Genomic DNA, 22,527 nt, shown 5'->3' on the forward strand with positions numbered 1-22,527 from the left:
AATACAAGTTGTCATGTCGAAAACGAACTTTACAACTTTGGTGAGGGGGAGGGTTGTGGGGGGCAGGGGGAGGCTGGGAAGGGATGGGAAGGGGAAACAAAGGAGGAGGCTACAATGCTTGATAAGAAATGTACTCATTATCTTGCCCATGTAATTGTAACCCCTCTGTACAGTATTTTCACAATAAAAAATAAATAAATAATAAAAAAAAATAAAGTGCCTCCTGAGGAAGCAAAAAAAAGTACCAAGATATATTAGATCCTAATTAAACTTTTAATAATTTTTAATACCATAAAGTAGCTTCTCTGGATGATAGATAAAGTATAGTATATCCATACAATGAAATATTATTTAGCTTTAAAATGGAGTTCTGCAGTATGCTACAACATAAATGAAATTTGAGGACATTAATGATGCTAAGTGAAATAAGTCAGTCACAAAGAGTAGATAATTCCAATTAGATGAGGCACCTAAAATAATAAAAATCATAGAGACAGAAAGCAGAATAGTGGTTTCCAGGGGCTAAGGGAGGAGGGTATAATAGGCACTGCTGTTCAATTTGTATAGTTTCAGTTTTACAAGATGAAAAGAACTAATGGTAATGGTTTCATATCATTTAAGTATATTTAATACCACTGGACTGTTAAAAGTTAAGATATCTGGGCACAAGTGGCTCATGCTTGTAATTTTAACTATTCAGGAGGCTGCAATCTGAAGACTGAAATGGCAATCTGAAGCCAGGCTTGGCACAGAAGTCTGTGAGACTTGCATGTCCAATTAACCACCAAAAAGCCAGAAGTGGCACTGTGGCTCAAGTGGTATTTCTCTAGTCTTGAGCACAAAAGCTAGGGATGGTATTCAGGACCTGAGTTCAAGCCTCAGAACTGACACAGGCACATGAAAAATTATCAAGATGGTGTATGTTATATGTATTTCACTATAATAATTTTTTAAAAACTAAGGGGCTTACGTGTAATAACTCACACCTGTAATCTCATCTACTTGGGAGGTTGAGATCTAGCTCAAGTTTTTGATCCAAGGTCAGTTATTACAGCTAAACGACAGGCTTGGAAATGTATTAGCTAGATAAATAAGCTGAGCATGATGGTACAACACTGTGATTGAAGCTACCTGGGGGATCATAGATAGGAGGATCACAGGCTGAGGCTAGACTCCAGCAAAAATTAGAACCCTACGTGAGAGGTAAAGTAAAAAAGGGCTGGGCGAATGGCTCCAGTGGAAGAGTGCCTGCTGAGCAAGGAAACCAAGCTAGGATGAAGCACTGAGTTCAGACCTTCTTGCTGCCCTCCATTTTTAAAAATTAGTATTAGACATTTGTAGGTGTTTATATAAATAAGTGCACAACAAATTCAATTGCCCATTACCTAGACTGAGTAGTTACCAAAAATTCATCACATTTGCTTTATCTGTTTCCTTACTTTCCATAATCGTTTTTGAAATTGGTCCTTTATTCTTACATATGTTAGTATACCTATATAAGTATGTAAGCATGTTCATACCTCTAAGAAGGTGTTTTATCACTTAAGCACATCTGATGAAAGTAGAATCATTTTATTTCATTATCAAAGCTCATTCAAAACCAAATTTCTCCATAGTCTCAAAAATATCAGTTGGTTTTCTTTGAATCAGGACTGAAAATCATATGTAGTTATATCTTCTGAGCCTCTTAATTCAGAAAAATTTTTCCCAGTTTTATTTTGCCTGTGATTGTCTATTTAGACTTTTTCTATAGATATTCAGCATTCTGAAATTTCCCAATCTTCCATTGTAAACTGACTTGTTCATCTCTACTATGTTGTTTACTATATTTACAACTAGTGGCTATGCAGCACTTCAAATGTCTAAATTGTAGCCTAACCTGAGGTGTGCTGTATAAAATACAAAACAGAATTTACAGAATAAAGTAAGATATCCCACTAGTAACTTTTTATATTGAGTACTTGTAAAGTAATACTTTGGACATACTTGGTTAAATAAGTACAATATTATAATAAATTGTGTCTGTTTTCTCATGTGATTACATATGTAAGCCCTGATCTATAAACTTTCTATTCTAAGTCACCTAGCTTTATTAACATCAAGCCCCAGTAGGCATGTAGGGTCAGAATCTGGAGTTTTAACAAGATCCCTGGGGGATCAAGTGACTCATTAAAGTTTGAGAACTGCTGTTCTGTGCTGCATGTTCTGGTAAGTAGATCCTCTTAGCTCTAAATTAGTGATTCTCAATTCTGGTTGTACCTTAGTGTACAACCAGAGAGATTATTATTTTTTTCTAATGAGTATGCCCACCAGACCGAGCCTTACCTCCACAGATTGTGCTTTAATTGGTGATAGATGGGACCCAGGTAAGTTGTGTTTAAAAAATACTCTGGTTGTCTCACTTGTAAACGATTCTATGAGTGAACAGTGGATTCAGATGGTGACAACCTGATTTCATCTTTGTGAAAATTCACATCATTAGCCTTTCAGGGTCATATTACCTACAATAATTGACTGACTAGGTTTATGAAAGTGATTGTTACTTCTTCCACATTTAGAGATAGAATTATGTGAAAAGAACTTCCCATCAGCACTTAGGGCTATTGGGAATAATATCCTGTAAGAATATTATTGATTTCATCTAATAACAGATGCTGGTGGGGATATGGCCAAAAAGCAGCACTACTACACTGTGGTGTTAGTACAAACTTGTTCAGACAATTCTGGAAAGCAGTATGGAGGTTCCTCAAGAGACTAAACATAGACCTCCTCTATGACCCAGCAATCCCACTTCTGGGCATTTACCCAAATGATCACAAACAAGGCCATACTAAAGCTACCAGCACAACTATGTTTATCACAGCATTATTCACCATAGCTAAAATATGGAACCAACCCAAATCTCCCTCAGTAGATGAATGGATCAAGAAGATGTGGTATATGTACACAAGAGAGTTTTATGCTTCCATCAGAAAGAATGACATTGCCCCATTTGTAAGGAAATGGAAAGACCTGGAAAAGTTATACTAAGTGAAAAATAGGTTGTATGGTTTCCCTCATTGGTAATAACTAGAATATGTCTATAATCTTAACAGGGGATCTCAACAACCCAATTGCTAAGTGCATAGGACCATATCTAGTGAAGCATATCAACATGAACTCCAAGAATTGGAAACAAGAGGTTCTTATTTTGTCCTGTATGCAGTTATATCCTTTTTCCCCTCTGTTTTAGTTTTCTCTACCCTTTGTCTTGTATATAAGTTTATCTGATCCATGGAAGGGAAAGAATCAGAAACAGCAGGATAAAGGATGGACTAATGCAACAATTATACTCACTAGACACTGTTGGAAATGAACTTTACAACTTGGGGAGATGGAGGCGAGTGGGGGGTGGTTAAAGCAGGAGAAAATGAGGGAGGCGGTAATAGTGTTTTAAAAGAAATGTTCTCATTACCTTAATCATTGCAACTGTAACCCCCTGTTTGCAATAAAGATGAAAAACAAAAGAATATTATTAATTTTCAGAAAATGATATTAATGTTCTAATTCTTTCTAATGGTTACCAATGAAATGAAACTTCTTTTCTTTTATTTTTTAAAGAAGTGATTATGCTTGTGCAAATTCCTTAAAGTGATGTAGACAATGGATAAGACTGTGGGAAGGGTGAATTTGGCAGGCAATATGCATGGGGCATGGGTGGCTTATGCTTGTAATCCTAGCTATTCAGAGGCTGAAGTCTCAAGATCATGGTTGAAAACCAGGATCCATACTTCAAAGCCAGCCCTGATAGGGAAGTCTGTAAAACTCCAGTTAACCACCAAAAAGCCAAATGTGGAACTGTGGGTCAAAAAGTAGAATACTAACCTTGAACACAAAAGCTCAGAAACAGTGCTCAGGCTCTGAGTTCAAAAACAAAAATAAACAATAAGAAAAAACATAGCAGTACAAATAGGAAACTGCATGGTGGCTTCTCATCACCCAAACATGGAAAGCAAGTATTGTGTGCCTTGCAAGTAGAATATGTGGACAGTGTCAATGAGAATGAGCCTGTTTATTGCCACTCTTGGAATCCACGTAGAGTTTCCAGTTTCATATAGATTTTTGTTATAGATGGCAGTAATAATTAGCTGATTTTCTGGATTTTTAAAGGCAAATGAGAAAATCTCAAAGATATCAAAGTCTAGCAAAAAATGGATATTTAACTGTTTGGATGTATGTGTACATACATACAGCAACAGAAGCAGATACACTTTATGGGTAGTACAAGAATAATGGTCCACAGAAAACATTACTATGAAGCTGACATTGAAAGAGGATTAGTTAGGAGTTCCCTATGTGACACAAAAGAAGAAAAGAGGTACAGGGTTCTAGATAAAGAGAAGAGCACAAAGAAATATGAGTGCAGAGCCTCCTCTGATTAAAAGAAGTAGAATAAGGTTTATAGTAGTAATAGAAGCAAAAGTATCATTGACACTTTCTATTAAGAAATTGTGCATTCCTACCAACCCTGTACATTATTAAAACAGAAGCATAAATATATTCTCTCTGATGTGTCATAGTCATGTAAGTTATAAATTGTCACAAATTGAATTTTAGCAAGTTGTTTAATACACAATTTGATTGTGGAATGCTATTTTAAACAGAAATGGTAAATAACTGAATTTGTTTCTCTTTTAAAACAATGTGATATTTTCTACCTGAAACGATACAAAGAATATACAATGAAACTTGCTATTGGTTGAGATGGGGTCCCTTGAACTTTTTATCTGAGCTTGACTCAGACTTACTCCTCATCTCCACCTGCAGAATAGGAGTAAGTAGGATGATAGTATGAGACATTGGTGCCAGGCAAAAAGAATAGTCTCTTAGAATATGTTCTCACTGACTTTTGCCTGCCTTTTAGTATTTAGTCTGAGACAAAACCAAGTACTTTCATCAGATAGTGTTTCTTTGTGGACATTGTGGAACACGTTTTTTGACACCCACAGTTACCATGTGAAATCAGTAATATTCTTCTGTAGTCTGTTAGAGACATGTAAATGTAAATATTAGTAGAATTCTTTGTAGTTAGAGGGGATAAATTGGCTGGTTCTTTTTAGCATAGAATTCTGTTGCTAGCACCTCACTTAGTCCTGTCTCTTACCATCTACAATAGGACTGCTGTCTGTGAATGTTGGTGATAGGCACCCTACATTGCCCTGCTTGTGGCTTGATATGGGAAGGCCATGGAGTTCTATTGAGGATGCATGTTGCCTAGACAATGTTAAAGGCCATTTAGAGGTAGAAAAAGACCTTCGCTTTGAAATTTAATCAATTCAGTGTTAATGATCAGTTGATTCAAATTAGTGAAAATTTGACACAAATTTAATTCTTTTACAAGTTGTTATTCATATAGAGGAGTTTAATGAAAATTAAAGAAAACCATGAGTTGTTATAATGACTTCATTCCATAGCTGAAATATTTCAAGTTGATAAATTGTTTAGTGCAGTTGTCATTGATTCAGTAATTTTCATGAAGATTTATTTATAGTCATTTCTGCCAAAAAATAATTGTAAGAATCTTACAGCTTTTCCCCTCATGGTCTATTTTTTAAAAAGAACATTTGTCTTTTGTTTATTTTATTGCTTTTACACGTTGTTTCTGAGTTTGTTTTATTTTGTTTTGCCAATCCTGGAGCTTGAACTCAGGACCTGGGCACTGTCCCTAAGCTTCTTTTTGCTCAAGGCTAGCACTCTACCATTTGAGTCACAGCACCACTTCTGGCTTTTTCTGTTTATGTGGTACTGTGGTATCTAACCCCAGGGCTTCATGCATGTGAGGCAAACACTCTACCACTAAGCCACATTCCCAGCCCTGTTTCTGAGTTTTAAAACCAGAAAATCTTTCACATAGAATCTTTCTTCTATATTGAAGCTAGCCTCCAATAGCCTGTTTCTTTAAGATATCAGTATTGTTAGTTGCAATGTAAATTGCTGCTGGATCTTTTAGTACTTTTGTAATAATATCTGTGGAAAGGAAAGAAATATCTTCATTAGTACTGACTGGTTATAGCTAGCACAGAAAGAATGAAAAGTGCCTTCTACATATTGTCATAGTCCCAACCAGTCTTGCTGTAGTTCTGATGACAGACTATTATCATACCATTAGGTTCCCCTGCCATTGTAGAAGAGTGAAGATAAAAGCACTCACCATCTTAATATTCACAGGACTGTGCTAAAGAATAATGATTTAAGATCAAGACAAGAGTTAACTGCCCACCTCACCAACCAGTGGCCTTCCCCAGGAGCTCTGGATGTCAATGCTGTTGCCTTGGATACGTTGCTTTACCGAAAACACAATAAACAGTGGTATGAGTAAGTGTAATACTTTTTTTCCACCCTAATTACAAATTTAGTTAGTTGTACCAAAACATTTGGCTCTCCACTTTGGTGTATTAGTTATTCTTCTGAATTTTTTTATTATCTTAGAGAGAAGTTAAGTTTTGGGCTTTTTTGATAAAAAATTTTTCTTTAAAAGTTAATTATGAGCACTTTGAAACCAAGGCATCCTGGGGAAGTAAAATATCTGAGAAAATTTTCTGAAATATTATTGTATAGCTATCTTCTCCATTAGTTAAATATTCAGCCAGTCACTTTATATCAAGTATACCTATGAGCTTGTGTTTAATGAGCCAACTATTTTTTAATCTTAGTTTTGGTATTTTATTTGTCCAGAATTAATTTCCTTTCTTGTCACAAAACGTAAAATACCATGTCCTGAGAGGAAACAAAGATATATATATATATATATATATGCATATATATAATAGAGATCTTTATATGTATACAGATAGATACATCTATACATATATAGTTACATAGATATCTATATGTAGATCAATAAATATATATAGATATACCTGTCTATATCTCACTGTTCATATATATAGACATATATTTTTCTTGGTGGATCTGAAAGAGTACTTACTTTCAAAAAATCCTATTTTTAAAAGATAGAGGACATTTAATCATTCCACCTATAGTCTAAGACCCTTTTCCTATTTCTTTATCCTAATTAACTGTAGTATTTTCCTTAGTAATAATCTCTCTCTTTTTTTTTCTGGGGGGTCCGGTTGTGGGGCCTGAACTCTGGGCCTGGGCGCTGTCCCTCAGCTCTTCAGCTCAAGGCTAGTGCTCTACTAACTGAGCCACAGCGCCACTTCTGGCTTTTTTCTTTTTGTTTACGTGGTGCTGAGGAATCAAACCCAGGGCCTCAGGCATGCAAGGCAAGCACTCTACCACTGAGCCACCTTCCCAGCCCTAGTTATAATCTCTTGATATTGAGTGATTTACAAAATCTTTTTTTATTTTATTTTTTTATTGTGAAAATATTGTACAGAGGGGTTACAATTACATGGGCAAGATAATGAGTACATTTCGTATCAAGCATTGTAGCCTCCTCCTTTGTTTCCCCTTCCCATTCCTTCCCATCCTCTCCCCGCCCCCCCCCAAACCTCCCTGATTTACAAAACCTTAACCTTCATTTTGAACATCACAAATTGCATTACGTTTTTGGATTTTAGCTACTTTTACATTTTATTAATTTGTTTTCACTGTGTTTTTCTGTCCAGTTAATTTTGTATTTTCCCTGATATCCTTTCCTCCCTTTGTTCCCTTTCTTTTCTTTTCCTTTTCTTTCCCTGTTTTTGTTTCCCTCTTCTTTATCAATGTTTTTAAATGTCACTATGTTTCTTAGAATGCCTTACTAGGTAGGCAATGAGTTACTACTCATTTTTGTCTGTTGAGCATGGATACTTATTTTAATGACTCCTAAACTCAGTTACTTCAACAAGAAAAGTTTTGGCAGACTTACCTTCTACCTGCCTTTTTTTTTTTTCTTTCTAGTACTGGAGTTTAACTCAGTCTCATGCTTGCTTAGCTGGCACTTTACTACTTGATCCCAGTTTTTTTGCTGGTTATTTTGGAGATGGAGTCTGTCCGACTTGTCTGCATATTCTGGCTTTGAACCATAATCCCTTGAGTAGATAGAATTGTAGGTGTGAATCACCAGTGCTCAGCTTCCCACCTTCTCACTTTCTTTATTCTGTGTCTTTTTGCTGCTGCTGGTTATCAAAGGTAGAATTCAAAATTTGTGTTGTTAAAAAATTTTTTTAGAGAATTTTGTGCTTTTTCTTGTTTCATTGATTATTAGAGAAACATATAGTAAACAGATTGTTAGCGGGATAAATCAGTAGATGCCTTATACTCTAATTCATTCTTCTCACTATGATTTAAGATGTTGACTTTGGATATTTTATACAGGCAGATCTATTTCCTTCACATATCCTTATGAAAATTAGGTGTAACTAATATGTATCATATGCTGTTTATACCATTACCCCCTGTTAGAATAATATTCTTTTGTTTCTATGTATGATTGAAAATTTTAATTTACAGAGATATTTGGTATACTATTTTACATGTTATGCTCCTGCTTTTTAACTAAAAATTGTGACAATATTAATTGTTGGAAAATTAAAAGATTGTATCTTTTTAATTTCAGTATCCACAGTGTCATGTTAAAGAGTAGGTGAAGTATTTTAGCTAGCAGAGGTATACTCTTAAGTGTCTATAAATTTACCTCCCTAATAAAGAGTCAATAAAGAGTCCTATTGGGAATATTTATTTCTGGTTTCTGTACCTCCTGGTGACTAATGTTATAGGTGTGAACCATTGTACCCAGCCCTGATTTTATCTTTCATCACTCAGTTATTCCTTTAGGAAGGGACCATCCCTTTCTTTTTGTAATTATCTTTTATTCTGACTTGACCTTAGATGTTGGTATTGCTTTTAGATGGTCCTGTTTCTAAACTGATATCCTTGAATGTAAAGCATATAGCTGGCTGGTAAAAGTTCAAAGATGAATGACCTACACTTAAAAGATAGTAGTAAGCTAGACTGGAGATATGGCTTAAGTGGTAAAGCACCAGCCAAGGAATCATAAGACCCTGAGTTCAAACTTGACAAAATAAAAATAAATTTCAAAATAGAGAATATAGATATTATGCTTTAGCAAATTTTTATTTTGTTAATCATTTTTCGGAAGAAAGGAATCTTAAAATAGTATAACTCTGCCTCTATGTACATTCATGTACTTTTCTGCAGATAATATATATGTATGTATGTATGTATATATATATATATATATATATATATATATTTGTTTTTATTTTCTACCTGACCTCAGCAAATGTTTGGGGAAAATGCATGGCATAGATTGTCCACATTATTATTATTTTCTAATTTGTATTTTTTTATTTTTGATCTGTAGTGGGGCTTGAATTAAGGGCCCTAGACAATGTCCCTGAGCAATTTAGCTCAAGGCTAGTGCTCTACCACTTTGAGCCACAGTGACACTTCTGGTTTTTCTGGTGGTTAATTGGAAATAAGAATCTTATGGAATTTCCTGTCTGGGATGGCTTTGAACCAGATCCTCAGATTTCAGCTTCCTGAGTAGCTAAGATTACAGGCATGAGTCACAGGTATCCAGTTCACATTTTTTTAAATAATTGATACAAAGTGCATGATATTAAAACCATCTGTGCGGCAGATGCTTTTATTCCTCAGCATCCAAGAAGGTAAGTAAGGCAAAGAGGATTGAAGTTGGTGGCTGAATAGTGAGTGATAGGCCTGTGGCTATATAGTGAGACCCTATCTTAAAACAAATGAAGGGAAAAAGGAAGATTATAGGAAAATAAGAAATGAGTTCAGGCTAATTGCTTAATTTCTTTGAACTGGCCCTTTTGGGTATGAATGGAGCAAATAGTTTGCTATGGAATGTAGATTTTATTATATGCTAAATACCCATAACATATGACATAATTCCTAAAAGTTTGATTGATCTGTAACAATGTAATAACATATATTAACAAATTTTTGTGCAGTCAGAATATGTAATTCTTAGTTTTTTGGGTTCTTATTTTGAATGAGTTAAAGTACTGAAATTTAAATTTTTTATTTAACAACCATCAATAACTGTTTATTGGATTAATAGGTCTGGTGGGTTACATTTAAATGTAAGTGGGTGGGGTGTTATTGAGTCTAAGATAGGACATACTCTTGGCCTTTTAAAAATATCACTAGGAGCCGGGCTCCAGTGGCTCATGCCTATAATCCTAGCTACTCAAGAGGCTGAGATCTGAGGATCATGAGTCCAAGCCAACCTGGGCAAGAAAAGAAATGTCCATGAGACTCTTATCTCCAATAAACCACCAGAAAACTGGAAGTGGTGATGTGGCTCAAGTGGTAGAGCCTTTAGTTGAAGAGTTAAGGGACAGCACCCAGGCCCAGAGTTCAGGTCCCACAACCGACAAAAAAAAAAAAAAAAAAAAAAAAAAAATCACTAGGTACCACACTTACAAGATAATAATATTTTTAAAAAACAACCATTGAGTGGCTCATGCTTGTCATCCTAGCTACCCAGGAAGCTAAGATCTGTAGGGAAGCAGTGGCTTAAGTGTAGAGTACCCAGCCTTGAGCAAAAAAGATCAGGGATAGTGCTCAGGCTCTGAATTCAGAACCCAGCACCAGACTGGTGATAGATAAATAGATAGATAGATAGATAGATAGATAGATAGGCACTTTCTTATATGGATAGCTTATTACATAACAACAAAATGTCAGATGGGGTCACATTGGAAATCAGGTTAAGAATGTACAAGTCAAAGTCATTCCTTACCCTACTGAAAGCAACTGAATCCATATTTTTCTCCCAGATGGTTGGTTAGTATTCATCTTCAAGCAAGGAAGCTATATTTTAAGGTAGTATATTCAATGTCTTGTGAATAACTACTTAATTAGAGGTTGAAATTTTTATTATTGCTCTTATCATTGTATTCCAAATTTTATTTCTAATACTTATTGGCAGTTGATTACGTAAAGTCTATAAAGTCAAAGATATTTCACTTTCACAAATTGAAGGTTAGGAGGTTCAAAATCATTTTAGATTTGCCTGTCTGATATTCCAAAAGGAACTTCTGTAGTCATACAGAAATTCACAGATTTCCTTCCTACAGTGAGTGTATACGTGGTAATTATTGTAAATATATGCTGTCAAACTCTCAGTCTTACAGTATACAATTTCACAATTTGTCCTTATAGGTGTTTTGTTGTTTTAAATACATTTTTGGCACTACTGGGTACTGGTGGGAAAGTTCCATACTGCCTAAGCCAGGTTCCTAGTACTTTTTGTGCTTTTCAAAATTTGTTTCCCAAGTAGGATGTTGTGTTTTTATCCATCGAACTTGGACCATGATTCTCTTACGTCAGCCTTCTCAGTTGTTGGTACAACAGGCATATGCTAACATGTGCCCATTTATTAGCTAGGGTCTTACTCAATTTTTTTGCCTCTGTTGGCCTTGAATCATTATCCTTTCTCTACCTCCAAGTAGTTGAGATAACAGGTGTATACAGCCACACCTGACTGGTTTTCTTATTGTTGTTGTTTTTAGTGTGTGTTTTTTTTTTTCATTTGAGACTGCATCTTATTATACAGCCCAAGCTGTCCTGGAATTCTCTGTATAGTGTAAGCTACTTGTCTCAAACTTTCCATCCTCCTGCCTCTGCCTCCCAAGTGCTGGGATTGCAGGTATGTACCACATGCTTTGTTTGTAAACACTTCCATGTATAATTTTTATTTAAAAGATTAAGTTTCAAATGATGAAATACCACTGTTGGAAACCAAACTTAAGCCATCCACTTAAAAAGCAAAGCAAGCCTCTTTTGAGGGCATAAGAAAATATTGTCCCTCTTATCCTCACTTGTGAATAATAATTTTTAAAAGTTGGGTGTGTTGTAAGAACTCAAAATTCTCACCACAGAAATCTAAAAATCAAGTATGTCATTTACAATAGGGCTCATTTTCTGTTCAATTTCTCTGAGTGCTGAGTAAATCTATCTGTGTGAAACATTACTTTGGCTAAACCCAGCAAAGTGAACATTTATAAATGCCATGTATAGTCATTTAGGAAGTCTTCATGCACACACACACACACCACATGACGTTAGACTCTACTAAAGTAGAATTTTCATTAATATTTTTGAAAAAACTGTAGAAAAGTAACATTTATAATTGCCCATTAGGTTCCTATGATGTTTTCTTTTCTAGCTAAGAACTATGGTTTTAATGAAAATCAGGTAAAATTTCCAATGATATGATTAGTTTAAATCATTTACTAGGTCTATCTTTGAGAAAAGTTTCAAAAGATAAGAAGCCAAGCCATTCCTCCTATACTAGAACAATGATAAGGTAGTAATTAAGGGTATAGAATCAGAACCAGGCTACTAGGTTGAAATGGGTTTCTTCTTCTATAAAGTGAAAATAGTTAATAATTCCAACTTATTAGGATACTTGTACAAATCAGATAACTTAATACACATATATAATGTAGAACTGGGATTGTTCAAGTGTTTCATAAATATTTTATTTGGGGGATTACTTGGGTTTGAACTTAAGCCTTACGTTTGCTAGCCAGGTATTCTACTCTTGCTCTTTACCTGGGCTATCCTAGACTTCATTTTTATGCTTACTACCATAGCTGTGATGACAGGCACATGCCACTTTTCTTTAATTTTTTTCTTTTGTAATGGGGCAAGGTGAGGAGGTTATCTCACAGACCTTTTTGCCTGAGCTGGCCTATAACTTCAATCTTTTTGATCTCAGCCTCCCTTGTAGCTGGAATTTCAAGCATGTACTACCATACCTAGCTATTGGTTCATATGGGCTTTTGCAGATTTTGTTTCCAGGTTGGTGATGAACCGTGATCCTTCCAATAACCATTTCTGAATTTTAGGTATGAGTCACATGACCCAGCATGGGTTTTGTTTTTATAAATGTGTAACATGTAGCTTGTGGAAGCACTGTTTATCAAGAGCTTTTTCTATAATAGTAGAACTGTCTGCTGCTCAACAATTATAATTAACAGCTTTTATACTCTCAAAATTTGAAAAGTCTATCATCTCATTCGTTCTTCACTTCTTAGAGAAATAAACCCAATACCTGTTATTTGTGCCATCACTGTGACATCTATAGTGTTTTATCTTAATAAGATTGATGAGGAATAACTTTAAAAGATGATTTGACAAAAAAACTGTTTTGGTAAAAAAAAAAAAAAAGATTATGGCAAATGCCTTTCGGTGTTTTTGTTTTAAATTTTGGCTACTGTTAATTTGGCTTTAATAAAAAAAGTTTTCTTAAGCCAGGCACCGATGGCTCACACCTGTAATCCAAGCTATACAGGTGGCTGAGATCTGAGGATCACGGTTCAAAGCCAGTCTGGGCAGGAAAGTCTGTGAGACTCTTATCACCAATAAACCACTAGAAAAATGGAAGTGGTGCTATGGCTCAAGTGGTAGAGTGCTTTTCTTGAGCTGAAGAGCGCAGGGACAGAGCCCAGGCCCAGAGTTCAAGCCCCATGACCGACCAAAAAAAAAAAAAAAGTTTTCTTTTCCCTCATTTTGGATAGAACCTTAACATAGTATCTGGCCATAAGTACTCAAACCATATTTAATAACAGTTACCTTTGGTAAATCTGTAGCTTTCCATTTATACATGAATTATCATCAAATATAGTTATAAATTAACATAATCGGAAAAGGGATGCTGTTTTGCTGTTGCTATAACTTAAGTATGATAAATACTATGGTTGTGCAAATGTTTTTAATTGTATTCTGACTTGTAATCTTTTGGATAAATGCCCAAGAATAGTAATGCTGGATCATAACATACTTTTATGTTGAGCTTTCTGAGGAATATCCAAACTGCCTTCAACAGTGTTTGCAACACCTGACATTACCACCATCAGTGTAACAGGGTTCCTTTTCCCTTTTATATTCTTGATGATGGACATTATTACTGGTGTGAGATGGAATGTCAAGGTTGTTGAGAATTTATGGGCAGAAACGTTGAGCTTTCTTCATAAATTATTGACCATGTTTACTTCTTCTGAGAAGTCTTTATTTAGCATCTTTGCCCATTTACTAATTTGGTTATTGATTATTTGAAAGTTTAGGTTTTTAAACTACATTTTTCAACCTTCTAAATTATAGGAATTTATATAATTTTGTTTTGTTATTATGTAACAGGTGTAGTGATAATAAGACACTGAAGAATTCTGAAGTACTTGAGACAGTTGGTCATTATTAAATTAGACCAATTTTGTTTCTTCATTTGGAATAATCTGTAGATGCTATGGATTTTTTGAAAATTACTAATGACTAAAATAAAAGTTCCTAATTTCAGTCATCTGGATTATTACAAACTGATGTGAGGATTTTAATTTGTTTGATAAATTATTTTTCTCTTAACATTGTCTTAATGAGTAAAACTAGATATACCTCCAAAGCAGGTTGGGAGCAAAAGTGTAATTGAGATCATACTGAAACTAAGATAATGGCAAAATTCAAGATAAATCTTGGGATACAAATAACCAGAAATTTAATTAGTTTTTAATCAGTCTCTATTTGGGGGAGAAGAAATGTAAGACTTAATATTATCCTTATTTTATAGGAAAAGTTATCAAAGTCTTGACCAGTTATCAGCAGAAGTTAGCCTTTCTCAGACTTCGTTGGATCCAAGCCATTCACAAGAAGGTGATGGAAAACAAGACACATTAAATTTAGTCACTGAAGGTAAAACAAAAATCTATTTTAAAGTTATCTTTAATGTTATCTATATTTTGATTGCAGAAATTTCCAGCAAATAACAATGACCTTTCTATAAAGCATGCTAGAAATTAAGCTGCCTTTGCAATGAAAATTAGTCTTCCCTTGTTTCTTTCTCATATTTGTGTCCTTCTCAGAACATATGTATAATTGTCTCCTTCATTTCCTCATTTCTTATATGCTTTTACTACTCCAATTGGTATGTATATCTCTTCACTTTACTAACATGACTTTTATCAAGTGCTCAATGACTGTCAAATTGCTAAAGTCAGTTCTTTGTCTTCATTCTTCAAAAGAGTGTGTAAATATGTTATATATGTACATATATGTATGTATATATAGTATGTACACACATATATGTACACACATAATGGAGTGTTATTCAGCCATAAATAAGAATGACAACTTCAAAGAGTTTATAGTGTAATAAAATAAAAGAGAGGCTTCAAAAACTTCAAAGAGTTTATAGTCTAATAAAAGAGGGACTCCCACATTTACCATACAGCGTAACAGGTAAGTACAAATTTTGGGAGGACTATTTGAAGTAATATATAATAGTCAGAAATGTCTGATATCTGTAGCTCAGCTTACATTTCCATAACAGCATGACTAAAACCTAACTTATCTTTTGTCTTTGGAAACCTGCTAATTTTCAAATGCCTTAGTCGTTCATGGCTTTGTGTCTGCCACTTATAGCTGGTATTTGTAGACTGTCAGTCCTGAAAAGAACTTGCTTTATCTCAGCCATTATACCATTCATCTTTCATGGTTCTAAGTCTAGTACTTAAGAAAGGAGACACTGAATGAACTACTCAGTAAGTGAATAGTCTCTTGAAATGAATACTTCAGTTTGGGTTGGGGCAGTCCAATCTGACTAGGATCAACCGAAATTACTTAGCCAAAGTAGTTACTTCCTAGTTTTTCTCTGGCCTGAGCACTGTTAACTGGTTGGTAGTTGAATAGTTTTATTTTCTTTTACTAACCATCTGGAAATGAACATGTTTATCATTTTTTAAAGGTAAATTTTAAATCTTGCTTGAAAGTAAGGTATTTCAAATATCCATTATCTATAACTTTCAATAGAAACACAATCTTGTGTAGTATTTTTAAAGCTTATGCTATATATGCTGAAAGATCTTTGTCTTCATAGTTAATATTTTCAATATCTTACAAATTGTGGAAAATTTCTCCTAGCGTCTCATCCTAAAGGCTATTGTTATTTTATCACAATTTTCAGGTAAAGAAGATACTCCCTCATTACTTGGTCTCTGTGGGTCTCTAACATCAGTGGCAAGTTATAAGTCTTTAACAAGCCTAAAATCTAATGACTACCTAGCAAGTCCTACAGCAGAGATGACAAGTCCTGGCCTAACTCCATCCTGAGAAAACTTTATGTAAAAACCAAAAGTTTCTATATTGTAAATGTTCAGTTTACATAAGTTTGACTGCTGGGAGGCCTTTGAATTTTTATATTGTTCTGGTACTTGTTTGAAATTCTGTTGCTTAGAGTTCAGTCCACTCATATAGACAGACTTCTGAGCCAAAACACAATGGGCCCTGCTATTTTTCTTTTAAAAATCTTGTACTTGCCATAGAGAAAGTTCAAAATTGAAGAGGCTTTAAAAAACTTTCAAAGATCCTTCAAATGAAAAATTCTTTGCAAGTTGTACATAGGTATTATTTAACTGATTTTTATATGTTTGTTTAAATGTATCTTGGTGGCCACAGACTGAGTTCAAAGTTTGATTCCAGGGATTTATGCTAAGTAGTTTCTTTCAGCCTCTTATTCAGTGAATAATTTTTTTATTTTTTCATGATACATTCTAACTTCTAATGTTTTCACGCCATGTATTCCTGGGGGAAGTTCTTAGATGCAGCTTCACAGTGACTGTTTAGTTTTCCTTTTACACTGATCATTTGATACCAACAAAACATTTTCTAAATTTTGTGGGAATGTGCCTTTTTAGGCAGTTACTAACTTAATTTGTAAGGGTTATAGGGAGCGTATTTTATATTAGTGAAAAATAAATTTATTACCTTTGTTTTTGTGAGATCTTCTTTAGACATCATCAATGTTAGAATGTGGTCAATGATGCCTAAAAAGATGGAAACATTTCAAAATGTAGAATAAATGTCCAAAAACTGTTATGACAGAAAATATTGCAAGTTTGGCTTATCTGAGACACTTTTAAACAAAGATAACTAAAATAACCATCATATTTAATAATAAACATGTCTGACATACAGTGGTATTTCTTTCTCCTTTGTGAATAACTACAATAAATCATGTCATGCACATTTTATAGCCTTTATCATTATGCCATGTCATTTTAAAACTGATGTTAATGTTTTAAAAAATGTCCCTACACTTCTATAGGTAAGTTAGTTTTTTTTTTAATATAATCTGTACTCTAAATCTTTTTGCAGTTTTTGAAAGAGCTACATTTGTCCCTAAAGATTCCACCATATTGAAAATGAAAATAAATAAAGTATATTTTCTATAGTAAGTAATATGAGGAAAACGTGATCAGTTGTGCCAAAGAAATTTTATACATTGTTTACATGAAGAGGTCACAATACTTACCTGGGACTTCATATGATATTTTTGTTTATTAATAAAACATTGTATTCAAAATAGCTTTGATGTGTAGGAAGAAGTTCCTTATAATACTTTTTATTGGAAGAAAGCTGAACCTACTATATTTGTTGTTTTTGTTAGAAATGTCAGAGTGTGATGGTTCTCTGTAATATTTCTAGCTTAGTCTGATAATTTGGTATAGAAAATAATCAATAGCAAGGAAGCAGCCTTTAGGTCAAACAGTCCAAACACTGTGATTTAGGGAGAAGAATGCCTGCAAACCCTTAAAATCATTTATCTCAGATGTGCCAGAGCATACTCAGCAGAGATTTATTCCTTTAGCTTAAAGCTTTACAACTTGCAGAAGTGCAAATATTCTTGAGAAGTGATACCTCTAATCATTTGAATACTTACATATTTTACTTGAGAGTGAGAAATCTAAAGAAGTTTTTAATCAGCATGAGAGATGGGAGGAAGTTACAAAATGAAGACAGGAGAAACCAGGAGGAAAACTGAGAAGGAAATGGATTAGAAAGAGAACTTTGAATCCTTTAGGCTGGCCTTGAACCTTACCACTGCATTCCTAGGAACTGTCAGAATGTCTAAATGCTTATCCTTCACGTTCCACTCACAACTGACATTTATGATCCTTTCCAATTTACAAAAATGTTAAATTTTTCCATACATTTTTATGATGTAGAAGTAAATTCAAGATCACATAGTTGGTACACTATTTCAGATTTGTCTAATGAAAACAGTCATTTGTGCACGTAAACATGCCAACAGCTGCAGACTTAGACCACAGCTGAGGATCATGACTTCTCCTTGGAGCTCTTGGCATCAAATTCATCTGCTATTGTGAAATTCAGGTTTCTATACAGTTCATTTCACTAGAGGTAGTTTTTAGATGTTTGCATGAGTAGACAATGTGTATCTTAATCTTTAATTTTAGGTGGCAGTGTTTTTCACACCCAATCCCCCAAAATAGAATGCTCAAATGTCAATATTTCCATGAGTATTTTGTTGCCTTGATGTACTATACTTGTTGCATGTATATTAAAGATTTTTATACCATGAATAATGATTTTTTTCATTGATTTAAATTGTACACTGAAATTTTAACAAATGTAGTAAATGAATTCACATCCAAAATAGTAATATGAAAATGATTTGAGAAATCCTTATTTCAATTCAAATACTCCTTTTTGTTTAAAAATGGTAGTACATAGCATAATGCTTCAGTGAAAAACCAAATATGTGACAGTGGTCCCAAACAATTGTACTGGAATTGAAAATTTCTTATTCCTTCATGACACTGATTTTTTTTTTTTCCAGTCCTAGGGAACTCTGGCCTGGACACTGTCCCTTGAGCTTTTGCTCAAGGATAGTGCTCTACCACTTGATTCCAGCTCCATTTCTGGCTTTTTTAGTAGTTTAAAAGAGATAAGAGGCTCATAGATTTTCCTGCCAGGCTGGCCTCTAACTGTGATCCTCAGATCTCAGCCTTCTGAATAGCTAAGATTACAAGCATGAGCCACCGGCACCTGGCCATGTTCTTATTAGATTACAAGGACTAAAGCACTGAAGAAAATATAAGGGAACTCAAGAAGTTGTAGGCAAAATACAACAAAAAGCTATTCACATTCTATAAATCCTGTCACCTCTGACTACCAGGCTACCATAAACTGTGTACAGTTAAATGGACTAGACTATTATCTCCATCCAATCCAGAAGACACAATTACTTCTCATGGACTGCCCAACTATCTGCACTCGGTCTCTGCTTTGACTTATAAAGACCCTTATCTATAGTCAATATAGGTTGTTCCTACTTTCCTTTCCTAAATTGGGGTTATAAAATTGTTAGCTCTAGGTCTATTTGACATTTTCAAATTGCTATAGATCTTTGCTACTAAAGTTGTGGACATTTGCCCCAAGACCTGGTCCTTTTCCTGGCTGGACTCCAACAGCTCAATAAATACTACCTTATGCTCACAGTGACATTATATAGCCATCAGGTTTAACTATTATTAAGAATGAATTTGAAATTTGAGACAAATTGCTTCTCAAAGAAGTCTCTGGAAACTGAAGAAATATCCAGACATTGTCCATAGTGTTCTTGGAGGTCTTCTTACCAAAGCACATACTCCATTTCCTGGGTTAGAAGGAATATTTCCAGATGATCTTGCAAGTGCACAAAATAAGGGACTTGCTATCCCAATGTCTTAAGCACCCTGCCGTGCTTGGGGCCCTTGGAGCATGTGGTGTGTCACACATAATCAGTGACATTTTCACTTCTTTTCCAGTGTGGATGCCTCAATAAATGTTGATAGGTTAGAACTAAAAGCACTGACCCCTGACTCTGTGTGTGTGTGTGTGTGTGTGTGTGTGTGTGTGTGTGTGTGTGTGTGTGTGTGTGTGTGTGTGTCTTGGTGCTTGAACTCAGGGCCTTGTTTTTTGCTCAAGAAAAACTATTCCTTGGACTAAGTGTGTGTGTGTGTGTGTGTGTGTGTGTGTGTGTGTGTGTGTGTGTGTGTGTGTGTGTGTGTGTGTGTGTGTGTGTGTGTGTGTGTGTGTGTGTGTCTTGGTGCTTGAACTCAGGGCCTTGTTTTTTGCTCAAGAAAAACTATTCCTTGGACTAAGTTTATCCATACAGTCTTTTAGCCTTGGACTAAGTTTATCCATACAGTCTTTTAGAACACAATGAAGGTATTTTAAAGTAGTAATTCTTCTTTACCATGTAAGTATAGAGAAAATGTCTTTTCTTCTGAATATACCAAATATGCATTAGGAAAATTACCAAGCAGCTGGGCAGGGTGACACATACTGATAATCTCAACACCCAGGAAATTGAGATAGGAGGATCATGTTTGAGTTTGAGTCTGGCTCAAGTATGTACCCAGAGGTTATACACATTACTAAACAGTTTATTTAAATAAGAATTTCCTCAAATGTAGTACTGGACTCTTGAAATGGAAAATTTTCTGGGATTTGTAAATTACTTTTCACTGAAATATGTATTTTCAAAGCATACTACAATTCCTACTTTTCCTGCCTTAAAAAAGGTAAAATAAATGTTAATCAGCAGTGTAATAAGTAAAAATAAACTTCATTTATACATTATAGCATTATATAAAAGCTAAATAGAAGCAGGCATAAAATAAGTAGGCATAAAATATTTTAATAAATTATATAGGAAAATTATAAATGGATACGCACATTGACAATCTGAGGTAAATAAACATAGGATGAAAACAAACAACAAAGGTCACATATAAGCCTTACAGATGATTTCTGGTGAAGCACATAAATGCTTTACTAGTATAATACAATAGGTATTAATTTCTCCACACAAACTGCAAAAATTTAACACCAAAAAAAATCGTACTATTTTTGGAAGGAAAATTCTTTACATTTTTATAAATCACACAGAATGCAGCAAAGTGCTTTTTTTAATAATATAAATCCTGAGGAAAAAAACCATAACAGATTATCTTCTCTTGTCCTCCTGATATCATTTTTTCCCTCTTTTTTTTGGTGTTGCTGGGGACTGAATTCATGGCCTCACATATGGGAGACAAGCACTTTATCTGTAAGTTTATATCCCTAGAATAATCACATTCTTTTTATTTAGTTATAAGTAAATTAAAACTTGGCCATATGTAATTTTTGAAGTAATAGCTTTTTGTTTGATTTGTCCTATCAATATGAGACAGTGTAAAATCAAGGGAAATTTTGATTGTGTGACATTACAATATAGGTGTTTTCTCGCTCGCTCTTGCTCTCTCTGGCTTGAATTTTCTCTCTCTAGAGCTTGAATTCAAGACCTCAGACATGTTAGCTTTCCCCTCCCTTTCTCTGTCAGTCCTGTGGCTTGAACTCAAAACCTCACACATGCTAGGAGGGTGCTATATACCACTTCAGCCACACTCAGCCCAAATATGTCTGTTCATTTAAGCATTTAATTTTCACATGTACTATAGCTTGAAGGTAATTTTGTGCAATAAACTTTCCATGCTTGTATTTCATATGCTATTATCAGGTATGAAATTTCTCACTTGTGTTAAAAAATTCAGATTGTGGGTTTTCAGATTAAGAGGTTAGACCTGTAACAGTATCTATCTTGTTAGAGAAAGCCACAGAAATGAACTAATGACATCCATAAACAATGATACGAAGATTACAAGTTTAAAAGATTAAAAGCTAGAAGCCATTCCTGTGCCCTATTTGCTTTACACTAGTTTAAAGCGATGTAGATTTCAACGGCAAAGCCAAGTTTGAGTGAACATTTACTCATCAGTAAAACTCATTTTTTTAATAGAAATAGCAGATAAGGGAGTTTAATTATCAAAAATGGTAAGATCTGCACCACACAAAAGATATTTCAGTTCATAAGATAGTCACATATTTACTCAGAGAAATACTAATAATCTATGTGAGGCCTTAAACAGTAACAATGGGGAGTGGTGGTAATGCACTGAGTTAAAGACATTAATAGAAATATTTGGCAAATGTGAGCAGTATCTATATACATGATTTTAATGCATAAGACCTGTATATTCTTCTATACATCATTCAGCAAACCATTCAAAAGTTATAAGATAGGTGACATACAAGTTACACTGAAATGTACTATATAAAATTCTCAAGAGATTGTTTTCAATGCTAATGAACAATTTTCTTTAAGAAAGTGCTAAATGGTTGTGGATTATCTTTCTAAAAAAACTCTAAGAATAAGAAAAATTATTTTAAAGTTAAGCTTACGATTTAGAGGTAGATTATAAAGTATTACTAAATTAAACTACAGGGAAGGAAAATAAAGTCATTGTAAGAGGATAACAGGGGCAAGGCCCCTACCTAAGACTGTGTCCTCTTTGGCTACTGTGACACTCCAGGTTTATGCATCATTCCAGTGGCTGCCTTCGAAGATTCTGCCTCAGGAAGAAAGCCTTTCCAAATTCATATGTACTAATCATGATGGCACACGCAGGAGCAACTTTAATTAAGCGAGGAATAAGACCTGAAAAAGAACAGAAAACCAGGAAATATAGCCTGACTTTTAAGAATATATCCAATTTGCTTTATTGAGAATGATCTAATGAAATGAAGTGAAATATAAACTTTTGTATCTTAAACTGACAGCAAAAACAAGATCAAACTGTTTAACTCCCAATGTCTACTTCAGAGAAATTTATTGTAACGCTAATTAATCTATTGCTATATAGCGTTTCTATTAATTTATAGCAAAAA

The 22,527-nt window shown here is 34.4% G+C and overlaps 2 protein-coding genes across 7 annotated transcripts in view; one reads left to right on the forward strand and one right to left on the reverse strand.

Annotated features, from left to right (window-relative positions):
* Rundc3b (RUN domain containing 3B) overlaps positions 1-16,302 on the forward strand; it is a 98,978-nt gene extending 82,676 nt beyond the window's left edge. Inside the window, exons 9-11 of one of the 3 annotated variants that reach the window (XM_069996400.1) lie at positions 6,208-6,354; positions 14,546-14,667; positions 15,938-16,302. In XM_069996400.1, coding sequence (XP_069852501.1) covers positions 6,208-6,354; positions 14,546-14,667; positions 15,938-16,083 — 415 coding nt within the window. In that variant the 3' untranslated portion in view covers positions 16,084-16,302. The remainder of the gene's footprint in view (positions 1-6,207; positions 6,355-14,545; positions 14,668-15,937) is intronic. The other 2 variants (XM_069996401.1, XM_069996402.1) reach the window with 2 other exon arrangements.
* Positions 8,077-22,527, reverse strand: part of Slc25a40 (solute carrier family 25 member 40) — a 40,122-nt gene continuing 25,671 nt past the window's right edge. For 2 of the 4 annotated variants that reach the window (XM_069996403.1, XM_069996406.1), the window contains one exon: positions 20,450-22,297. In XM_069996403.1, the coding sequence (XP_069852504.1) occupies positions 22,182-22,297 (116 nt within the window). In that variant the 3' untranslated portion in view covers positions 20,450-22,181. Of the gene's footprint in view, positions 8,103-16,726; positions 16,797-20,449; positions 22,298-22,527 lie in introns of those variants that run through there. The other 2 variants (XR_011366909.1, XM_069996404.1) reach the window with 2 other exon arrangements.

Source organism: Dipodomys merriami, unplaced genomic scaffold, assembly GCF_024711535.1.
Source record: "Dipodomys merriami isolate MVZ:Mamm:240054 unplaced genomic scaffold, mDipMer1.0.p SCAF_5, whole genome shotgun sequence".
Classification (NCBI taxonomy): domain Eukaryota; kingdom Metazoa; phylum Chordata; class Mammalia; order Rodentia; family Heteromyidae; genus Dipodomys; species Dipodomys merriami.